Source organism: Halichoerus grypus, chromosome 2 (assembly GCF_964656455.1).
Source record: "Halichoerus grypus chromosome 2, mHalGry1.hap1.1, whole genome shotgun sequence".
Classification (NCBI taxonomy): domain Eukaryota; kingdom Metazoa; phylum Chordata; class Mammalia; order Carnivora; family Phocidae; genus Halichoerus; species Halichoerus grypus.
Genome location: NC_135713.1, coordinates 38,220,648 through 38,239,450, shown reverse-complemented (window position 1 = coordinate 38,239,450; position 18,803 = coordinate 38,220,648). Strand labels below are relative to the sequence as shown.

The window sequence follows — 18,803 nt, the reverse complement described above, 5'->3', positions numbered from 1 at the left end:
AGTAAAGTAGCAAACAACTTTGCCAATAAGCCTAACGTAATAAACCTCAGGTTTTTAGAGTTTCACTAAGAAACTTGTACAGATGTGTAGGTGAGAAGAACCACTGTTCTCAAGTTTTCAGAAAGGAAGGCCTATCAGAGACTGGCGCCCGCTGGGGTGACGGGATGTGCTCACCGTGACTGTGTTTTCTTCGATCACATATATCTGGGGGTTATAGGTGTCGATTTCTGCAGATGCGGTCAGCTGTACGGTCTGGAAAGTTGACTGGAACATAAGAATAAATAGGTTTTAACCCAGCAGAAGTTCACACACACAGCTTTGGCATGTTTATTATTTATTTCCTTGTGGAAAATGACAAGAGCAAAGGGCTCCTATGAAGCCCCAAGAATCTTTGTGTTCCTAAATCGGTGATACGTGTAGGACCGCACACGGGAAGCAGCTGGGGAACTGAAAATGTGTGGATACCTGGGCCATAATAGCAAAATTAAACCAAATCTTGGGAGTGGGGGCGAAGTTCAGGCATCAGCAGTTTTTAATTGGGAAGGATCATGGTTCAGATTTTTAAAAACTTTATGTAAAGTTTTCATCATGAGGGAAAATTGCAAGCTTGAGGTTTTATATATTTACCTGAATAAGTCAAATAATGGAATGGAAAATCGAATAAAAACAGTAAAAGTACACTTAAACTTGACCATGCATGTCAGCAGCAGACACCCTGAACCTTTTGTCAAGCTACATAATGAGTAATAATTTCAGGTTTCTAATTTCTAAGTATTTATATAAAATACTGGATTTGGGGCAGGCATATAGGAAGGACACATTTTATGCTGTTACTAGTAACCATGTAATATGAAATAACTTTACACATATTCCTGGACCTACTTAGAGAAAAATGATTTTTCAGTGGATATATTATTGATGTGTATTTTGTTTTTTCTGTAATGCAAATGTTGGGACTGATGCTTACTTTGAAATAGCATACAGTGCCCAGATTTAGAAGTGCCTTCCTATGCTCTGGCTACTAGGATTCAGTTTTTCTGGTTACCAAGGCACATGTTTCAACATACATCATGAGGTGATTTGCTAAATTATATCTGGGAGCCAGAAAAAGAATGCATATCCAAAAAGTGAGCAATTTATTTCCTTTCCCCCGGCTCAGTCTGATTAGTTTTAATTTTCTCAAGATGGAAGATTGCATCAGAAGTTAAGCCTGATCCCTCATGTCTTAAGCACACATTATTGGGGAAACACTCACAGTATTGATAATGGTCTCTTTTAAAAAGAAAAATAGCAATTAAATGATGCTGGTTTCATAGTCCCTGTAGACTGAAAAGAATTTCTTCACAACACTGATCTATCTGCCCTCCCAAGCCTGCCCCTTGGCACAGCCGTGCACACGACATCCTGTTAACCGGGGTCGTTACACCACGTGTACCTGGGAGCGTGAATAACACACCTGCTAGCACTCACAAGGCTCTGCCTTCCAAACCGCAGCCGACCATGCCACTGATGCAGAGGCCTGAGCAGTCACTTTGTGACGAAATTAGGGAAATGTTTACTTGCAGTGCATCAGGAAAAGGGTGAAAGGCACTATGCTAATGGACTCTAGTACAGGAAATGAGATTTGTATTTCAGACTGGATCTCCTAGGTGGCCTGAGAACATCCATTTGACTGTTGAAATAGCTGAAAACAAGGTGGGAATAAACATTTGACCTTTTCATGGAGGAGGAAGATGTGTGGGACTCGACAGACACTAACTCTCATAGGGGTTTTTCAGCTCATCCATAACCACTGAAAAAGCATAAATACACTTCTTCAGAAATTTGCTCCCAGAAATGAGACTGCTGCTCCTGACAACGTTTGGGAAGGTACTTTTAAAAGTCTTACAGTTAAAATAATGTAGTTTTAAAGAAACTCAAGAAAACCCAAATGGCTTTTTACAGAGCCAGCATGATTGCATTTTGATTTGCAACAGTTTTCCTTCCCAGCTGGCAAAGGTTGCTAAGGAAAACATTTGTTCCTCAAATCCAAGGAGACAAGAACCAATTGGTGAAATCTGGCACCAAACTGCATCAGCTGGGACGGTGGTCTAACTCACCGCGTGCTTCCCATCTTCTAGGATTTAGAGGGGTCTGAAAGGCTTGAAAGCAAATGTAACCAACAACAAAATAAGCAAGAGGAAAACCCAGTTCCTCACTCCTACATTCTCCCACTTCTCTGTTCCCCTCCCTCTCACTGTTCCTCTATTATGTCTTTATCCAAGAATATTGCTCATATTTTGGTTCCAGGGACAAGTTCGGAGGGAACTTAGTCTTCTAATCTTAAAACTCCATAGCAGGGAAAATGGGGTTGTTGGAGAGATCATGAAATGGTTAGAAAATAGGGAATGGAGTGTGGTTGGTAAGCACCTTGAGGATTCATTATTCGTTTAAAAAAAAAAAACCACAAGAGCCACAAGGACCCCTGGAGGTTTCAGACTAATTTTTATTTTGCTGCCTCAATCAGAGCCAGTGTCGATAAAATGAATAGCTAGCTACTTACGTAGTCAGTTTTAAGGAGCCCTGTCTATCCTATTTTTCATGCCAGACTGAGATTCTGGCTACCGAAATCTCAGCTAAAAGCAGATATGACTACGGCAGAGTCACACCTGCCAAATGGAAAAATCACTGACACTGTTTTGACATATTCTCCAAACTTTTCATGAGCTGGGAAGGACTTTAAAGAAAAATGGTGTATGTATACTGGGCTTTCACCAGAGAAAGGGTAAAACGAGAGCAGAGTGGCTCCCTGGCAGGATTCATCTACATGGTGGGCTGAGATCAGTCAATTAGCTGGGAGCTCAAGGAAGGAGACAGAGATGTGCACTTTGATTTGGGCATGTTAAAGTGACTAGGAAGGCAGAAAAATCAAGGGCACGAGGACAAAGACAAACCAGGTGGCCCATTGTTCCCAGGACAGCACAGAGGATCTTGACATTCCAGAGAGTTCTGATGTAGTAGGGTGGCATGGAATCTATGAAGCTGATGATTTATAAGCACCGCAGGTGATTCTGAGGCATAACCAGGTTGGGCAAACTTTGGAAAGGGATCAGAAGCCAATTGCCTTCCAGGGTAAAATTGCTGTGAGTCATCTGGGCATTGCTGATATTAGTCAGAATGCTACTTTTGTTGAAGGGTATGAATTTATTGACAATGAAACCTATGCATCCTTGCTATCGATAAGCCCAACAAATAAAGCTTATACTTACGGCTGCAAAAGTCCCGTTCCAAATTCTGGTTGATACATTAAGGAAGTACTCTCCTTTGACCTGAAGGTCTTTCATCCAGCAGGTAACGTTACCACATGAAGCAGCTCTGCAGTTCTTTCAGGTTGGAGTCAATGGTAAAAGGAAAGAGCATGGGCTTAAAAAAGTAAATGCTAAAATTTTACAAAGATAGATAAAACCCAGTGCTGGGAAGGATCTAGGAAAACAGGCAGTCTCCTGAACCTTCTAACCCTTCTTTCAGGAGGTTGTGGCACTAGGCTCGAAAGGTAGAAAATGCATGCCCTTTGGCCCAGCCATTTCCCATCTGTATGGATGATAATCAGAAATGTGGTGCGGAGAAGAGTACGTCAAACCTGTTTGTTGCATTACTATTTCTGAGACTAAAAACAACCACCAAACGAAATAATTTGTGTTTATCCATAATGTACTAGTTAGGTAGATTATTGGACATACATGCACAAAATGCAGTGCAATTTAGTCATTAAACATAATTGATAAAGATGCATTCCTTAGATGAAAAAAAAAGTTGACAGTAAAAATTATGGTTGCCAAGGGTTAGGGAGGAGAGAAGGATGAACAGAGGAGTTTTAAGGCAGTGGAATGATTCTGTATGATACTCTAATTGTGGATACAGGTCATTATACATTTGTGAAAATCCATAGAATGTCCGACATCTCAGAGTGAATGCTAATGTAAACTATGGACTTAGGGTGATTATGATGTGTCAGTGTAGGTTCGTCAGCTGTACCAGTCTGATGTGGAAGGGGATTTTGAGAGTGGGGGGAGGCTGTCCACATGTGGGGGCGCAAAAGGCAGTTGGGAAATTTCTGTACCTTCCACTCAGTTTTGCTGTGAACCTAAAACTGCTCTAAAAAATGAAGTCTATTAAAAAAAGTCAATGATATATTAACCTATTAAAAGAAAGGTATAAAAAAAAAGAAGATAGCAGGAGGGGAAGAATGAAGGGGGAAATCAGAGGGGGAGACGAACCATGAGAGACGATGGACTCTGAAAAACAAACTGAGGGTTCTAGAGGGGAGGGGGGTGGGAGGATGGGTTAGCCTGGTGATGGGTATTAAAGAGGGCACACTCTGCATGGAGCACTGGGTGTTATACACAAACTATGAATCATGGAACACTACATCAAAAACTAATGATGTAATGGTGATTAACATAATAAAAAATTAAAAAAAATAAAGGTAGCATGGTCCATTTATGTAACAGGATACATTTATCTAGATGTGGATTAATACTTAAAGGTATAGAGATGGATGTTCATTAAATACTGAGTGGTTGGCAATTTGACTTCTAGAGGACTTTAGTTTCTTTGTTGTTTGTGTTTTATGTTGTTCATAGTGAGCAGTTGCCATTTTTCAAAATCAAAACATTTTCACAAAAATAAGGACAATGCTCAGAGGTATATTTTGGCATACCCTGACATGAGTTTCTCCTGGGCATTTTTACATACTACTGTTTAGATATAAGCCATACTTACACTGTAATTACACTATAAAAAAGAAACTATTTCATTCTATTTTCCTGTACCCCCACCCCTACCCATCACAAAATAAAACAATTTCAATAAATGAAAACCAGAATTTCAGTGTTGTTCTTAGAGGAGAACTACGGTCTGTTTAGGGTTACTGTTTGCTAAATGTTTACTATTTGAGTTCTTAGTATGTGCCAAGCACCATACCAGATGCTAGACTAGCCTCTTTCTCAAGGAAAGGCGCATCACTCTGGAGCAGGAGATAATAAAATATTGGAAAACCGAGAAGGGTGGCCAGAGAGGCATTTTAGCAGCTAAATAAGACCTCAGTGATGATGTGGAAGGGGGATGTAAGGAGCTTCACCTTCAAAGCACATGCACAGATCTCTCACAGGTCTTCGCAATGCTTACAAAGTGCCTGATACAAAACAGTAGTTTCACATGGAATCCTTTTGATTTTGTGAAATCTGATACATGGATTTTATATTACCGGCATAAGTAATAATCCCAATAACCTAGATTTGAGAGTGTATTTTCTAAATCTTGATTCATACGGGCCATCAAAGCCAAAATGAGAAAATTCTGTAACATGAGGTGATAGAAAAGAAGTGCTTTGATTTCCAGGTAAAACAAACAGTGAATCACCCAAAGAAATAGTCACCCCATTAACCTGTCCTCACCAATTCTTTTATGTGCCGGAAATTTTCATTCTTGAAAGACACAGAAGGAGACATGTGTCCTATTTTCAGTGGATTTATTTCGGCATTACAGCTGATGTCACCAGCCTGTAAGGAAGGACATCCAATCAGTCTCAGGAAGCAAAATTATTTCTGATGTTCCTTTTAACATGTTAGGAAATCCTGAGGTCACATGTCGGGGCAGGGGAGGGATTTTAGGCTTCTTTCACCTCCCCGACCCTGCCACCCCTCCTGTAGCCATTCACGTAAACCTGGAAGTATTCAGATCCTCCTGATGCGACTGGGGGGGGGGGGGTGTGTGTGTGGGTGGCACTGGTTCTTACAGCCCGATACGTAACAAGACCATTTGCAATAATAATAGACTGTAACTGACGGAATTCAGGGCTCTCTGTGGACCATTTTAAGACTTTGATTTCCTAACGTCACCCATGCACACCACAGGAGTAACTACCGGAGAGCCAGCTCTACGTGCCAGACAAAGGCGGAGCCCATGTCAAGGGGTTTGGCTCGACAGTGCTTCTCCACCCGGGCTGCACGTTAGAGCTACCTGGGGGTGGGGGCTCCTAAGGAATCTTTGGTGCTAGAGCCATCGCCCTGAAGATTCTGATTTAATTGACTGGGGGTGGGCCTGAGCCTGGGCAGGAAACCCAGCTGATAAAAACGAGGAGCCAGGGTTGGTCACTACCAGGTCAAAGTCCAGGCGGGCATCTTAAAGACCAGCTACTAATTGCAGCTGTGTAGACCAATTAGTCTCCCACAGTGGCAGTCAGCTAACATCTCCATAAACAGGACGCTGACGAAGATCTTCCCTGGCCAAAGCCGAGCTTTAGCAATAATTTCTGCCATCTGTAACTGTTTCCATATAGCAATAACCTGCTTCTGATATGAAGCTGACTGCTAGTTAATTGGCACTTAGGATGCAGAGCATTTCTCTTCTCAGTTTTCCATCTGTACGATATCAAGACATGATCACCCTAACCTCATGGGGGTATTTCCATAATGAAAGTGCACACTTTTATAGGCAATTCAGTTGCCCTTACCTGATCTGTGTGCACCTCAGTCAGGTACATCAGTGGGTTCTTTTCTTTGGTGTACTGAGGGATGTGGATGATTACAGATGCCATGCTTACTGGAACACTCCCTGTTGTTACCTGCATAATATGGAAGAAAACATTCTGGTTATTGCTGCAATATGCACATGTTGCAAAGAAAATGATCAATAAGCTCTATGTTGATGGAGGGCAACTATTAAGTGGTGAGATTGAGTCCATTTGAAAGTAAGTCTTGGGGCGCCTGGGTGGCTCAGTTGGTTGGGCGACTGCCTTCGGCTCAGGTCATGATCCTGGAGTCCCTGGATCGAGTCCCACATCGGGCTCCCTGCTCAGCAGGAGTCTGCTTCTCCCTCTGACCCTCGCTCCTTTCATGTGCTCTCTCTCTCTCTCTCTCTCATTCTCTCTCAAGTAAATAAATAAAATCTTTAAAAAAAAAAAAGAAAGTAAGTCTTGTTAGAGTCAAACTCAGGTGGGTCTCTGTGTCTCACCTGTTCGTGGAGAATCTCAACATCTATAATGTGAACTGGTAAGTAATTTGTGACTTAGAAGTTGGTTAAAAACACTTAGTGTTGAGTTGGGCTACCAGGGCTGAAGTCCCACTTTGCCCCTGACAAGCAGTGTGGCTTGGGCAAGATACTTGACCTCTGTATGCTTGTTTTCCTCGTTTGTAAAATAAAAATAGCAACTTAGGGGGTATGTGCAGGTACAGCATTTGTTCTCATTGGTGGGGAATCTGTTCTAATAGGCCAGTGCTCATGTCCTACTGGTTGTTAAATAATTTTTTAAAGATTTATTTGTCAGATATATATATATAGAGAGAGAGAGCACATGCGCGCGCAATCGCAAGCACGAGCAGGGGGAGCGGCAGGCAGAGGGAGAAGTAGGCTCTCCGATGAGCAAGGAGCCAGATGCAGGACTCAATCCCAGGACCCTGGGATCATGATCGGAGCTGAAGGCAGACACTTAACAACGAGCCACCCAGGCGTCCCTATTAAACATTTTAAATAACAACCATGGGGCGCACCTGGCTGGCTCAGTCATTACAGCATACAACTCCAGATCTTGGGGTTGTGAGTTTGAGTCCCACACTGGGTATAGAAACTACTCAAAAATAAAATCTTAAAAAGAAAATAACAATAGGAATAATAATCCTACCAATCTTATAACTAACCTGGGAATTAAATTCTTTTTACTTTTCAAATTTTCTATGATTTGTTATAAAATAGCAATTTTTCACAAATTTCTCTTATAATTGATAACAATCTTTAGATTATAATTGCTTATGAATGCTAATGTAAACTGACTGAAGGTATTTGTGTATAAATGGTTAGCTTCTCAAGAAGAAGTGGTCTCCAAGGATAAACTGGCATTTTAATTATATTCCAGAGACTTTTGCCCACAGTAATACCATTATATTAACACTTCGTTGATTAATGTTAAACATTTGCCTTCAAAATACATCAATTTTTTACCCAGAATACATAGCTATGCACAAAGCTCAGCTGTTTACTTTTTGGAAGTCCTAGGGGTTCTCAAAGTATAGCACTGGGACCAGCAGCATCAGCAACACCCGGAAACTTGTTAGAAATGCACACTTTAATTTTTTTTATTTTTTAAAGATTTTATTTATTTGACAGAGACAGCGAGAGAGGGAACACAAGCAGGGGGGAGTGGGAGAGGGAGAAGCATGCCTCCTGCTGAGCAGGGAGCCCGGTGGGCTCGATCCCAGGACCCTGGGATCATGACCTGAGCCGAAGGCAGACGCTCAACAACTGAGCCACCCAGGCGCCCCAGAAATGCACAGTTTTAGGCTCACCATAGATTACTGAATCAGAAACTCAGAGGATGGAGCCCATGACATGTGTCTTAACGTTCCCCCCAGGGGATTCTATTGCATGCTCAAGTTTGAGAACTACTGGTATATTTCAACTTTTTACTTCTTCTCTTCCTGGTCTCATTTTTTTCCCCCTTCCCCCTCCTCCTGATTTAGTATTCTTATGACAGGCTTACCAACCTTAATGGAGAAGATGAATTTTGGACCAATATCTTCAAAACTGTGCATGACAGAAGGAACATTCCCATCTGAGGAGACTTCATAAAAATTTATGTTGGTGGATCTGTTGGATGATGTTTGTAAAGCCAAATATTTTAGTTTTGCTGTTGTTCTCGAAGCTTAATACTTCCTTTATTTAAATATCTTCTAGCTTATATTACAAGTAAACGTTTATATTTAGGTCTAAAAACCTAATGAAAACAAAAGCTACTTACAGGCTAATGTTTCCAAGACTAAAACAAATTCCTTTAAAAATATATCCCTTCATGATCTTTATGCAAGATTCTTTGTGTTCTATGTTTACCAGTTGTAAGGTTTCTAAAATAAGTACAAATGTGTTACTTTAGAACTAGTAGAACTCAAGATTGCTATTACACTGACTGGTGTGCTAATGCAGTGCACACTTAGTCCTTGTTGATCGGATGAATGGATTGATAAGCCAGAGGATTTTCCACTTGGGTGGCTGAAATGCAATGATAGGGTATGGAGTTTTAGCTCCTGCAGTATTTTGTACTGGATGCCTGTAAAATAGGGCATACATTTTCTTTGTTATTCCTTCTCCCTATCCTTCTCTGGTTCCAAACCAACTCTAATGCTTTTGGTCTGAATTGAGGTTGGTCAGTCTGTTGCCATGACTAGCGTAGAGACCGCGTTTATGAAGGCTGACCTAGAGGTTTCATTAGACTAAACTTAGAGGTATCAGATGATTTGATCTCTTTGCTTGGGGTTGCCAACTAAGGTTTGCAAGTGAAGGGAGGACCAGGTCAGAGGAACCCCGACAGGACCGCTCAGACTGGAACATAACTGGATACCCTTCCCACTCCTCTTCACTCATTTCCGGGGCTAAGGCTGGATTCCAACCAAGCTAACCTCATTGGGACTGTGGGGGCCTCGGTAGCAGGCATAGGGGTCCAAAAAGCAGTATTTCTTCCCCCTGGGCAGTGTATCATAATTCTAGGATGATGATTCTATTTCAAAAAGAAATTTGAACTAGACATTTTCTGAGATAGTTTTTGGGCTTCTTTGTGGAACTCCTGTCTTTTTTTTTTAATGCCTAAAACTTTTCCAAATTCTCTAAAGGAAAATATGTCCAAGGAGACTCAAATAGATGTGGCATTTGTCAAGGTTATGTAGATGAGAGGAAACAATGATTTGTCAGCCTTACATGGAAAATGGGAATACTTACTAGACTTTGAAACAGAAAGCCTGGCTGTATTTGCGTGAATTATTCCCTTTACCTTCCAGAAGACCTTTGTGTGAGCCCCTAAGAAGAGTTAGTTTCTAAGTTAGTATATTCCGCTTTTGCATTTTAAAGTGATCTGACATTTTTCCATTTGTTACTTAAGTTTTCCTTAAGTTACTTAAGTTTTCCTTAAGTTACGTAAGTGTGGATGATCAATGTATTTATAAGCAGTTAGCTATGCTCAGGGCGCCCCTGTTTTTAAAATAATTCTATCATGATTTCCACCCATAATATTTGCACAGTATAATTGCAGATTTATCAAAGTAGTTGCTACACTGCTTAATGATTGGGTAGGAATTTTTCAAAAAGTTTTAAAAAAATATTTTTACAGTACTTGTGATGGTTAAACAAAATAAATCTGCAAAACAAATCTTATTAATTGTGAACTGGTTACATAAATTATGATCCAGCCAGGAATAGGATAAGTTAGATCTGTACGTCCTGATATAAAAACTTCTCTAAGATTACATAAAAAGCAAGGTTAGAGAAGGATTTTATCATTCCATTCGGGTGTGTGTGTGCGCACATGACGTGTATATCCCGGTAGACAGACAAATCTTGCATCTGGAAGGTATTCTGAAAAATAGCTGAGTCATCTATGGAATTTCCAGAGGAGGTGGGAGGGATGACTTCACTTTTCATTGTCTTTCTGTAGTGTTTGGATTTTTGGTTTCTTTAAAAAAACATGAAGAGGAATTATTTGGGTGGTGGGATTAGGAGCCATTTTAATGTTTACATATCATAATTCTCCATATTAATTTGTAAAAAAAACTTTTTGGTATATTTTAAAGAACATCAGATGGTCTTAAAATCCAGTTTACTATCACAAAAATACAGAGCTAAGATGTTACTGAAAGTGAAGTCCCACTTCAATCTTATATTTATTTCATGTTAAACTATCTGGAAAAACTGGCTGTGGTGTGAGACTAGAATCCTATAAAGGCTGTGTTAAGAAAAAGCATTTAGGGTAAGAATCAATGTAGGTAGGAAGAAAAAAAAAATCAGGTACTGTGGTAATAACAATCTCTCTGGATGCATTGGTCTTCAGTTCTTTGAGCACTGCGGGTCCTTTTGGAATCTGCAGTTACTGATTAATTTTTCAGGGATGGATGACTTGGGCTGTATTTTGTTCTGCTTTTGCTGTTTGCAGAAGCATTCTTTAATCTTTGCTCATGTGTCTCATGCTCTCGACATAATGACACATTTTCCTTTTTGTTTTTGCTCAGTGACCTACTGCATGATCTGTGTTCCATGCTTTTAAGGGGTGCGGCGATGTGGCAAGTTGGAGAAATCCGCTGTCCCTAAACACTGTTTGAGGCCTGGCTTCTTGGCAATACACTGCAGCGCATTTTCCAGGCATGACCGATGTGTGCTAGGAAGCTGCCTCCGTGCCTCACCAGGTGGAGAACTCTGGTTCCCAGGCTGGGAGCGGGGCATCACCTTCAGCCTGTGTACCCGCATAGCTGTGCTCGTATGTCTGCGCCCATGAACCTGCTTCCCTTCTTAGGGGGAGTTAAGGTGATGTGTCACCCTATTCGTGCCTATGGTGTTCCACGTGTTAGCCACTTCTCAGGACACCTGCCCCTCTGAACAATTCAAGATAGCTGCTACCAACCAGGATCATTTTGCCACTGCTTTCAGCTACGCTTGCTCTGGTCAGGCAAGAAAAGGGAATAAATACAGTATTTCTTCGTAGATGACTTCCTTTGGGAAATGCCTCGTTTCCTCTCGGTTGGAAGAAACCCCTAATCGGTTATGTCAGGAATGTTCCACCCAGAAGCTGATTTTCTGTGATGAGATTTTCTATTTGTGGTGGACCTGCTATGTGCAAAGCATTGTGCTTGGGGCTTCAGTGTTTAGGGATGGGGCATTGCTTGCGAGCTCATGGGGATGGCAGGAAGCAGGCGTGGAGAAGGAAGTGGTGGCAACTCCTCAGGGCCCAAAGCGTTCTGCTGTGGCCCTTAGGGAAAGTGGGCACCTCGTCTGAAGGCCTGCAGAGGTCTTTCCCTGTAGCAGGTGGCAGAGGGGCTGCTCCTCTGGCTCTTCTGGTCTTGCTCTCAGTCCATAAACGACAAAGTCACTCAAGGTTCTCTTAAGGACGCACTTGTCCCTGGACTTCTCTTTTAGTTGGCAAGGGGGAAATATTTAATTCAAATTTTCCAGTTAAGAATGAACATATAGAGGACTTCTTTAGTCACGAACCAAACGTGTTACAAACGGAGTGATATCAGTGGCCAGAGGCTACTCAGTGCTTCACCTACCTCGTTATGTGAATATCGGCATCATACCGCAGAGGAATTTTGAGGTTGACCAAATTATCTGCCTTGTTTTCTTCATGGCTTTCGCTATTGAAACAGACATTAGGAAACTACTTAGAGAGAAATATTATTAAAGCCCATCTATTATCAATTCATGGCTTCATCATGTTTTACCTTAAGGCTTGGAAATGGACAGATGCCTGATTCTGAAGGTTTTGAAGATTGAAGTCAAAGTTAATAGTGAAAGTCACCTATACACAAAATTAAAGTTCATTAATCTGGGATGGTTCATACACAGGGACCAATTAAAGAAAAAGTTCCCCAGAAAAGCAAACTCACCCCAATTTGATTCTGAATTGTATATGCCTTAAGCTTTCGAACTTGTAGAATATCTGTTCATCCACCTTGCTGTACTTAGCACGCCTCACCTTTAGAATTAGAGGGCCTACACCTTTCAAGTCGCGTGTACAGATCTTCACATCACAGGCATGGCTACTTGTCAGAATGTGAGCGTTCTGTGCCGAAGTGAAATTTGCTTACCAGGGGTTAACAGGATAGCCGTGACTGTACAGCACGTGGACCAGTGTTGGTCAATATACTCAGTAAAAAAAAAAAAAAAAAAAAAAAAAAAGAACTCTCCCTCTTGTATGTGCTTTTGAAATGAATTGCATGGGGGAAAATCCCACTTTTATTAATAACTTAAACCACTCAGATATTTTAAAAACTTCCTGTAAATATGCAGTTTGTGACACCTGTCAAATGATGTTACCTAACAATGAAGATGGGATGGTGGCGAATGAACACTAGTACTGAGACGGGCTAGTGTGGATTTGAGGATGAAATGCAAGTTGTACCTGTTGCTCCCTCTTCAAAGCAGGGTAGCCAACATCACAGGTAACAGTCTTCTGAGATGAAGCAATCTGGCATGTTACTTCTGTCCCATCAACCTGAAAGAGACCAAGGAAACAATGATCAATATGTAGAGTGCATGTGTGTGTGTGCGTGCACACGTGTGTGGGCATGCATGCGTGTGCACATACATGCTGAAGGATGTATAAACCACATGGGCATTTTAGCAGTAAAGCTGGTTCACAATGAATTTATTGTCCCCCAAGACTCAAAAAACTTACATTGTCCGGGTAGCTATTCTATTTTTATTGCTAAGCAGGACACCCAATAAGCCAAAAGTGAGGTCAAATACTGGAATTTTCCCCCAGAACTATAAATCATAGTTCTTATATTTCAGAAGCACAAAAAACTTTAATCCAATATTTAGAAAGGCTGTCTTTAATACATACCTTTCTCTCAATATATTTGAAATTTGTACTTTCAAGAGAAGAAAGCAAATCATATGTTGGTGTTTGTATTTTAAATAATTTAAAGAATCTTTTTTAGTTCTCCTTGTTTTTGTTTTTTTTTTTCCTCTTTAAAATAAGAAGTTCCCATTTGGCATAGGAAATTGAACACCGAAGTCAGAATAGATTTAGAACACGAAATCTGTTAAGTTCGACTTTAACTGGGATGAAGCCATTTTTAATCCTTTTATCAAGTAGTGAATTTGGGAAATCTCAGCTTTTCTCTCCTCTCCCTTTCATTGCTTGGTGGCAACGGAGGGGCCAGAGGGGCATTCATGGCCAAGTGTGTTCCTGGTATAGTGATCAAGTCAACGTGATTAACTGACCTCGCTGGAATGCAGCATCCTGGCAGTAGCAAGACTTGTGGTTACAGAGCTTGGCCCGGGCGCTAGGGGACTCTAACTTCTCGGAGCAAGTGCAGCTCGGAGCCTCTGTGCGGCACCACGGCAGCCTCATCCCACAGATGGCTTGAGAAGAGTTATGGTTGTGTCTGGCCAAGTCTCAGGGCAGAGGAAAAACTGACCAAGCTGTGAAGCAGAATTGGTCTAGATACAGAGCCAGGCTACGCTCTCATGTGGTTTAACTAGTTGGGAGCCCCAAAGTTAGGATTGATCGCACTTAGGCGTAAGGTGCTTCTTCAGATAGCATACAGGACACGGGGGTGTGGGTGTGAGCAAGGTGGTCACTAATGTCAGGCAGGAAACACAAGAGCGGTGAGCCTGGAGTGTCGTCACCTACCGGCATGGACCAGGAAGCAAAAAACAAGTTTTCTGAAAAATCAACAACAATTCTAGTGTTGTATGCACTTTCTCTTTTGTTTTTCAGTGTTATTGAAAATGTTAACCTTCTGTTTTGGTTGCTGACAATAAAGAGTTGATCTCTGTTAAAAGGAAAAAGGTAAAAAAGAGAAAAAAAAATTAAGGTTAAAAAGGCCAGTGTTCAAATACTTCACTCATTTTAAAAATAAGACAAAACTCTTTAGATTTGGAGGACTGAGAAAGTTGTTTAATAAACCATCTTCATAGTAAAATGATGCAGACAACAAATAAGTCAATGCTATTAGATCTTCTTCTTCATTGATTTTAATTACATTGCAGGGAGAGGAACGAGCCCAAATACAAATGGTTTGAGATTTCTTACTGTTTTACTCCTTTATGGATGGTAGAAACTGAAATTCAGATTTTAAGGGTCTTTATTAGTTATGGATGTTTCTTTTGTAGAAAAAATCTCCATAAACATTCACTTGAATAAAGTGATCTAACGTGTCTTATTTCTACATTTTACACTGAGCTCAAGAGCAGACTTACTGAGTGGCTGACAGTTGTTGGACATCTAGAACTAGATCCGAGATACAAACTCCATCATCCCCACAGTCCTTGTAGAAAGGGATCTACAAAAAAGGAAAAACAATCCCACACATTTGCTCTTGAGTTAAAAACCAGACTGTGGAAGAATACATGTAGAATTATTCCATTTATATAAAGCTCAAAACCATGCAAAGCTAAACAACATTTTAGGAATATATACATGGTTAGCAACATAGGAAGAAAGGCATCAATAAAGGCAAAATGCAAGGTGATGATTTGCCTGGGGGAGCAAGATGAACGTGGATGCAATGGGGGTAGGGAGGGATGCCGAGAACATAGGTTTTGGTAACATTTTTTAAGTGGGTGGTGAGCACAAGGTGTTTGACTTTATGGTTATTTATTTCTTCAAAAAATATTTATTGAACACCTATGGTGGGCCAGGCACTGCTCAGGGGGCTGGGAACAGAGCAGTGAAGAAGATAAAAATCCCTGTCCTTCATGGAACTTGCACGCTGGTGAATTTTGCACATATAGGTATTTTCACGTAGAAGACGAACAGTTGAAAAGTTATGTCCTAGGTAGCTTTCAAACACGACCGCAGCAACTATGAAGCTTTCTTAGCCAGTCTGAATTCCAGGAAGGGCAAACTGCACTCACACTGAAGACCTTGGCCTTCTCAGAGTAGACTTCAAGGGCGGGGCTGGTGCCAGGGTTTTCCAGACTGATGTTCACACACAGATCCAAAGAGCTGACAACGTCAGAGGGCTTCTAAACACACACAGACAGAGCGAGGCAGTTTACTAGGGCACGGCAGCTTCAAAACAAGAAAATGACCACCAATGTGTTCATAATTAAGAACACAGTCCCCTCTCCATTATGGAGAATATCCTTGTTTTGAATTTTCCAGACTCTTGCTTCTTTTCTGTCTTAATTCTGCCCTTAGCCTCTCCACTACCAAGAAACTTAGAGACTTGGGTTCAAGTAAAAATCTGAAGCAGCAATTCTTAGTTAAGCTCACCAGTAATCTTGTTATTCATACACAATTTATAAATATTTAGAGGATATGCCCAGTTTTAATACTTGAAAGTCCTATCAGTACACGGCTCTCAGGTTGTTGGCTACAGTCTTCCCAGTTCCTACTGCCAAGACTTAGGAGTCCTTAGGTATCCTGACCAAGTCTCCGGGAGGGCCTATTATGACCTAGATGGGAAGGTGCTCAGGGCTGGCTATCAGGAAATGACAAGAGAACTCCCTTCCTTAGTCAGAGCCTAACTCTGCTCTATAGAACCAGGTAAAGGGGGGTTCCTCAACTGGCTGCAAGGCTGGCACACAGGATGGGCTTGGGATTGATACCCAATACGGTGTGTTAACTGAAACAAGATCTCTTCTCTGACCCAAATCACACACATTTTCTTAAAAACTTCACAAGTACACATCAGCATGAACAGGATATATATGCGAACAACAGCTTGGCTGACTTCATTCCCCCCCAGGTTTCATTTGATCTATGACTTAGCACAAAAATAGCAGAGAATGAGAGCCGGCTTTTAGCCCTTTAAAGGATGTGTATAATTGGCATCTTCACAACAAAAAAGGTCCAGGCCTTCCTAAACAAGACTCCTTTAACATGAGCAAGAAATTAAACAATGCAATTGATTTTAATTCTTCTATTAACTCTGTTTTTCCAACTCATATTTAGTAGTTTTTGATATGTGATCTCTGTATCATTCATCTATATCAAAAATATCTGGGAGTACTCCTTAAATCTGCTTTTACCTTCGGCCTTTAAACCCAAATTTCTGGTGGTGGGAACCCAGAATATGCACTTTATAAAAGTTCTCTTGGCAATTCTTATGCATCTTGAACTCTGAGAACCATGTTCTAGGAAAGTTCTTAAGCAGCTCTTTTAAAAATGGTTTCCTGAGGAAATCACACTTTCAAACACCATTACATGGTTCTGGGGGGAAACAGTCATATAATTTATAAAATCAATTTTCTGTTGGAAATTTTCCCCTGAGAAGCATTTTTCTTACTTGCAAGACTTTCAAAATTCATGTCAACTATAGTAACTATGGCATAAGACTGGAGCAAATAATTTTTACCTCATCCTTCACCTATATTAATTTAAATCCAATAGTGGAAATCACAAATGGAATTGTCCTTTTCAGCAGCTTAAAAATTTTCCCTGATAGGAAAATGCTAGAATAAAACTTACTGTCTACTAAAAGCTCTTCCTGTTAAATGTTTAAGAAAGCACTGTGTTTGATCTCTTTAAGAATCCTACTTTTAGCCTTTCAGTTGTAAGCCCAAATAAAATTTCACGCTAGTAACATATTAATAGAAGGCGACCATATGCTAGCATAAAGAATATAGGATTTCCTACTTATAAAATTAGACAAGAAAAGCATTAATTAAAAGGGCAAGCATTTTCTAACTCCCAAGCTTCCTTTTTAGACTTTGACCATTCATGAGTCATTCAGAGGAAAAGATGAGAGAGAGGACTGAGGCCTCACCTGTATGTGGATGGTGTGCTCAGCGCAGCTCTGTGCTTGGCTTATGAGCATATTCTTCTGCAGGCACCTTTCATTATTTTCTTTAAATAAACCTCTGGAGGTTACTCTGGATGAATACAGGTCTGCATCTATTGTGATGTTGTAGATAATGGCTATGATAAAAATCACAAAGAAATTTTATTGCAAATAAACATTTATAGAAAAACCATCCCTGCCTTATTGTGTCTTACTGGGTGAAGTCAAGGACTTCAAGAAAATATAAAAACAGTCTTTCCATGAATGGATTGTGAGCAGTGGATGGCCACGGCATTTGTAATTCAGACTCTGGTACGATATAGGGGACTGTGGTTACAGAGAGAGGGGATTCAAAGAAGCATGGCTTGAAGAGTAGGGAACAAAGTGGACTTGCCACCAGGAAATCTACAGAGGGAATTTGGTCAAATTATTCACATCCTCAAGCATCGGTTTTATCACCCCTAACATGGTGATATGATAAAGGAGGAGTTACTGAGTGCCTACAATCGAACACATTCTCAGATGTTCCCTTATACTGGAAAGTGGATATGATCTCATATTTCAGATACTAAACAGAATAAAAGAGGTAAAATAAACCAGCTCCATTCACACAGCTAGGTCACCGTCAGAAATAAAGCTAGGGTAATTTTGAAATCAGGGCTCATGTTCTTTCGGCTTCCATGCAGTTGTGAGGATTAACTGTTATTTGAGATCAACTCTGAGGGAACACCCTAGATGCTTTATTTGCGGGGTGGGGGGGAAGGCATGCAACTCCACAGTAATAAGTTTGGAGTCAGACAGACTTGGTTTGAATTCTAATCCACGATTTATGAGCTCTATGACTTTAGGCCATTTGTGTAACCTCTTTGAACCTCCATTTCCTCATCTATAAAACAGAGATAATACTACTAACCCAGGGAAATGAAAATGAAAAAAAAATGCAATAAAAACTGATGTTAGTAGCCAATATACAAAGTATCAGAGCCTTCAAGTAGAGTCTGCTGTCCAAAACTGAGAAAGAAGACCTGATGATATTCAAAGCATCAGCTGCCTTATCTGGGGTTACTCCAACTTATTTTACTATTTTCAATATTTTAAAGGTTGAATGGACTTCCAACATACATTAATTCTACAGGTTACCTTTAAAATATCTATTAGAGATGTTGGATAATTTTTCTTGCTCCAATGACTTAATGAAGTTAACAAAGATAGATAAAATATAAGTGAATCAAATGAACTAAAAAGTGGTGAAAATGATATAAAGGAAAAATGCCAGGGAGGCGAACATAGCCAGGATAGAGTTAGTACACATGGTAATACTAGCTCATTTTCCTCAAGTAGCCTGGTGAAAAGGATAGCCTCATAGGCAATATATCAATTTTTTAGGTTATTAACTTTAAACTGGAGCGAGTACCTGATACAATAAATAATAAAGACCATATGCTTTAGAAATTTACTTCTCAAAGTTGTGAAGATGGGATTCTGGTCTCACATACTATTATTGCCAGACAATTAAGTGACAAATGATCATGACTGGCTTGTCTGTGTGGACCT

At 40.5% G+C, this 18,803-nt stretch overlaps 1 protein-coding gene across 1 annotated transcript in view; it reads right to left on the bottom strand.

The window, feature by feature from the left end:
* Positions 1-18,803, bottom strand: part of ITGA2 (integrin subunit alpha 2) — a 108,844-nt gene that overhangs the window by 6,579 nt on the left and 83,462 nt on the right. Inside the window, exons 17-28 of the mRNA XM_036114461.2 lie at positions 17,235-17,386; positions 15,379-15,489; positions 14,722-14,804; positions 14,153-14,294; positions 12,914-13,006; positions 12,234-12,310; positions 12,063-12,146; positions 8,520-8,622; positions 6,494-6,604; positions 5,436-5,540; positions 3,249-3,362; positions 175-264 (exon numbers count right to left, since the gene is read on the bottom strand). Coding sequence (XP_035970354.2) covers positions 175-264; positions 3,249-3,362; positions 5,436-5,540; positions 6,494-6,604; positions 8,520-8,622; positions 12,063-12,146; positions 12,234-12,310; positions 12,914-13,006; positions 14,153-14,294; positions 14,722-14,804; positions 15,379-15,489; positions 17,235-17,386 — 1,265 coding nt within the window. The remainder of the gene's footprint in view (positions 1-174; positions 265-3,248; positions 3,363-5,435; positions 5,541-6,493; positions 6,605-8,519; positions 8,623-12,062; positions 12,147-12,233; positions 12,311-12,913; positions 13,007-14,152; positions 14,295-14,721; positions 14,805-15,378; positions 15,490-17,234; positions 17,387-18,803) is intronic.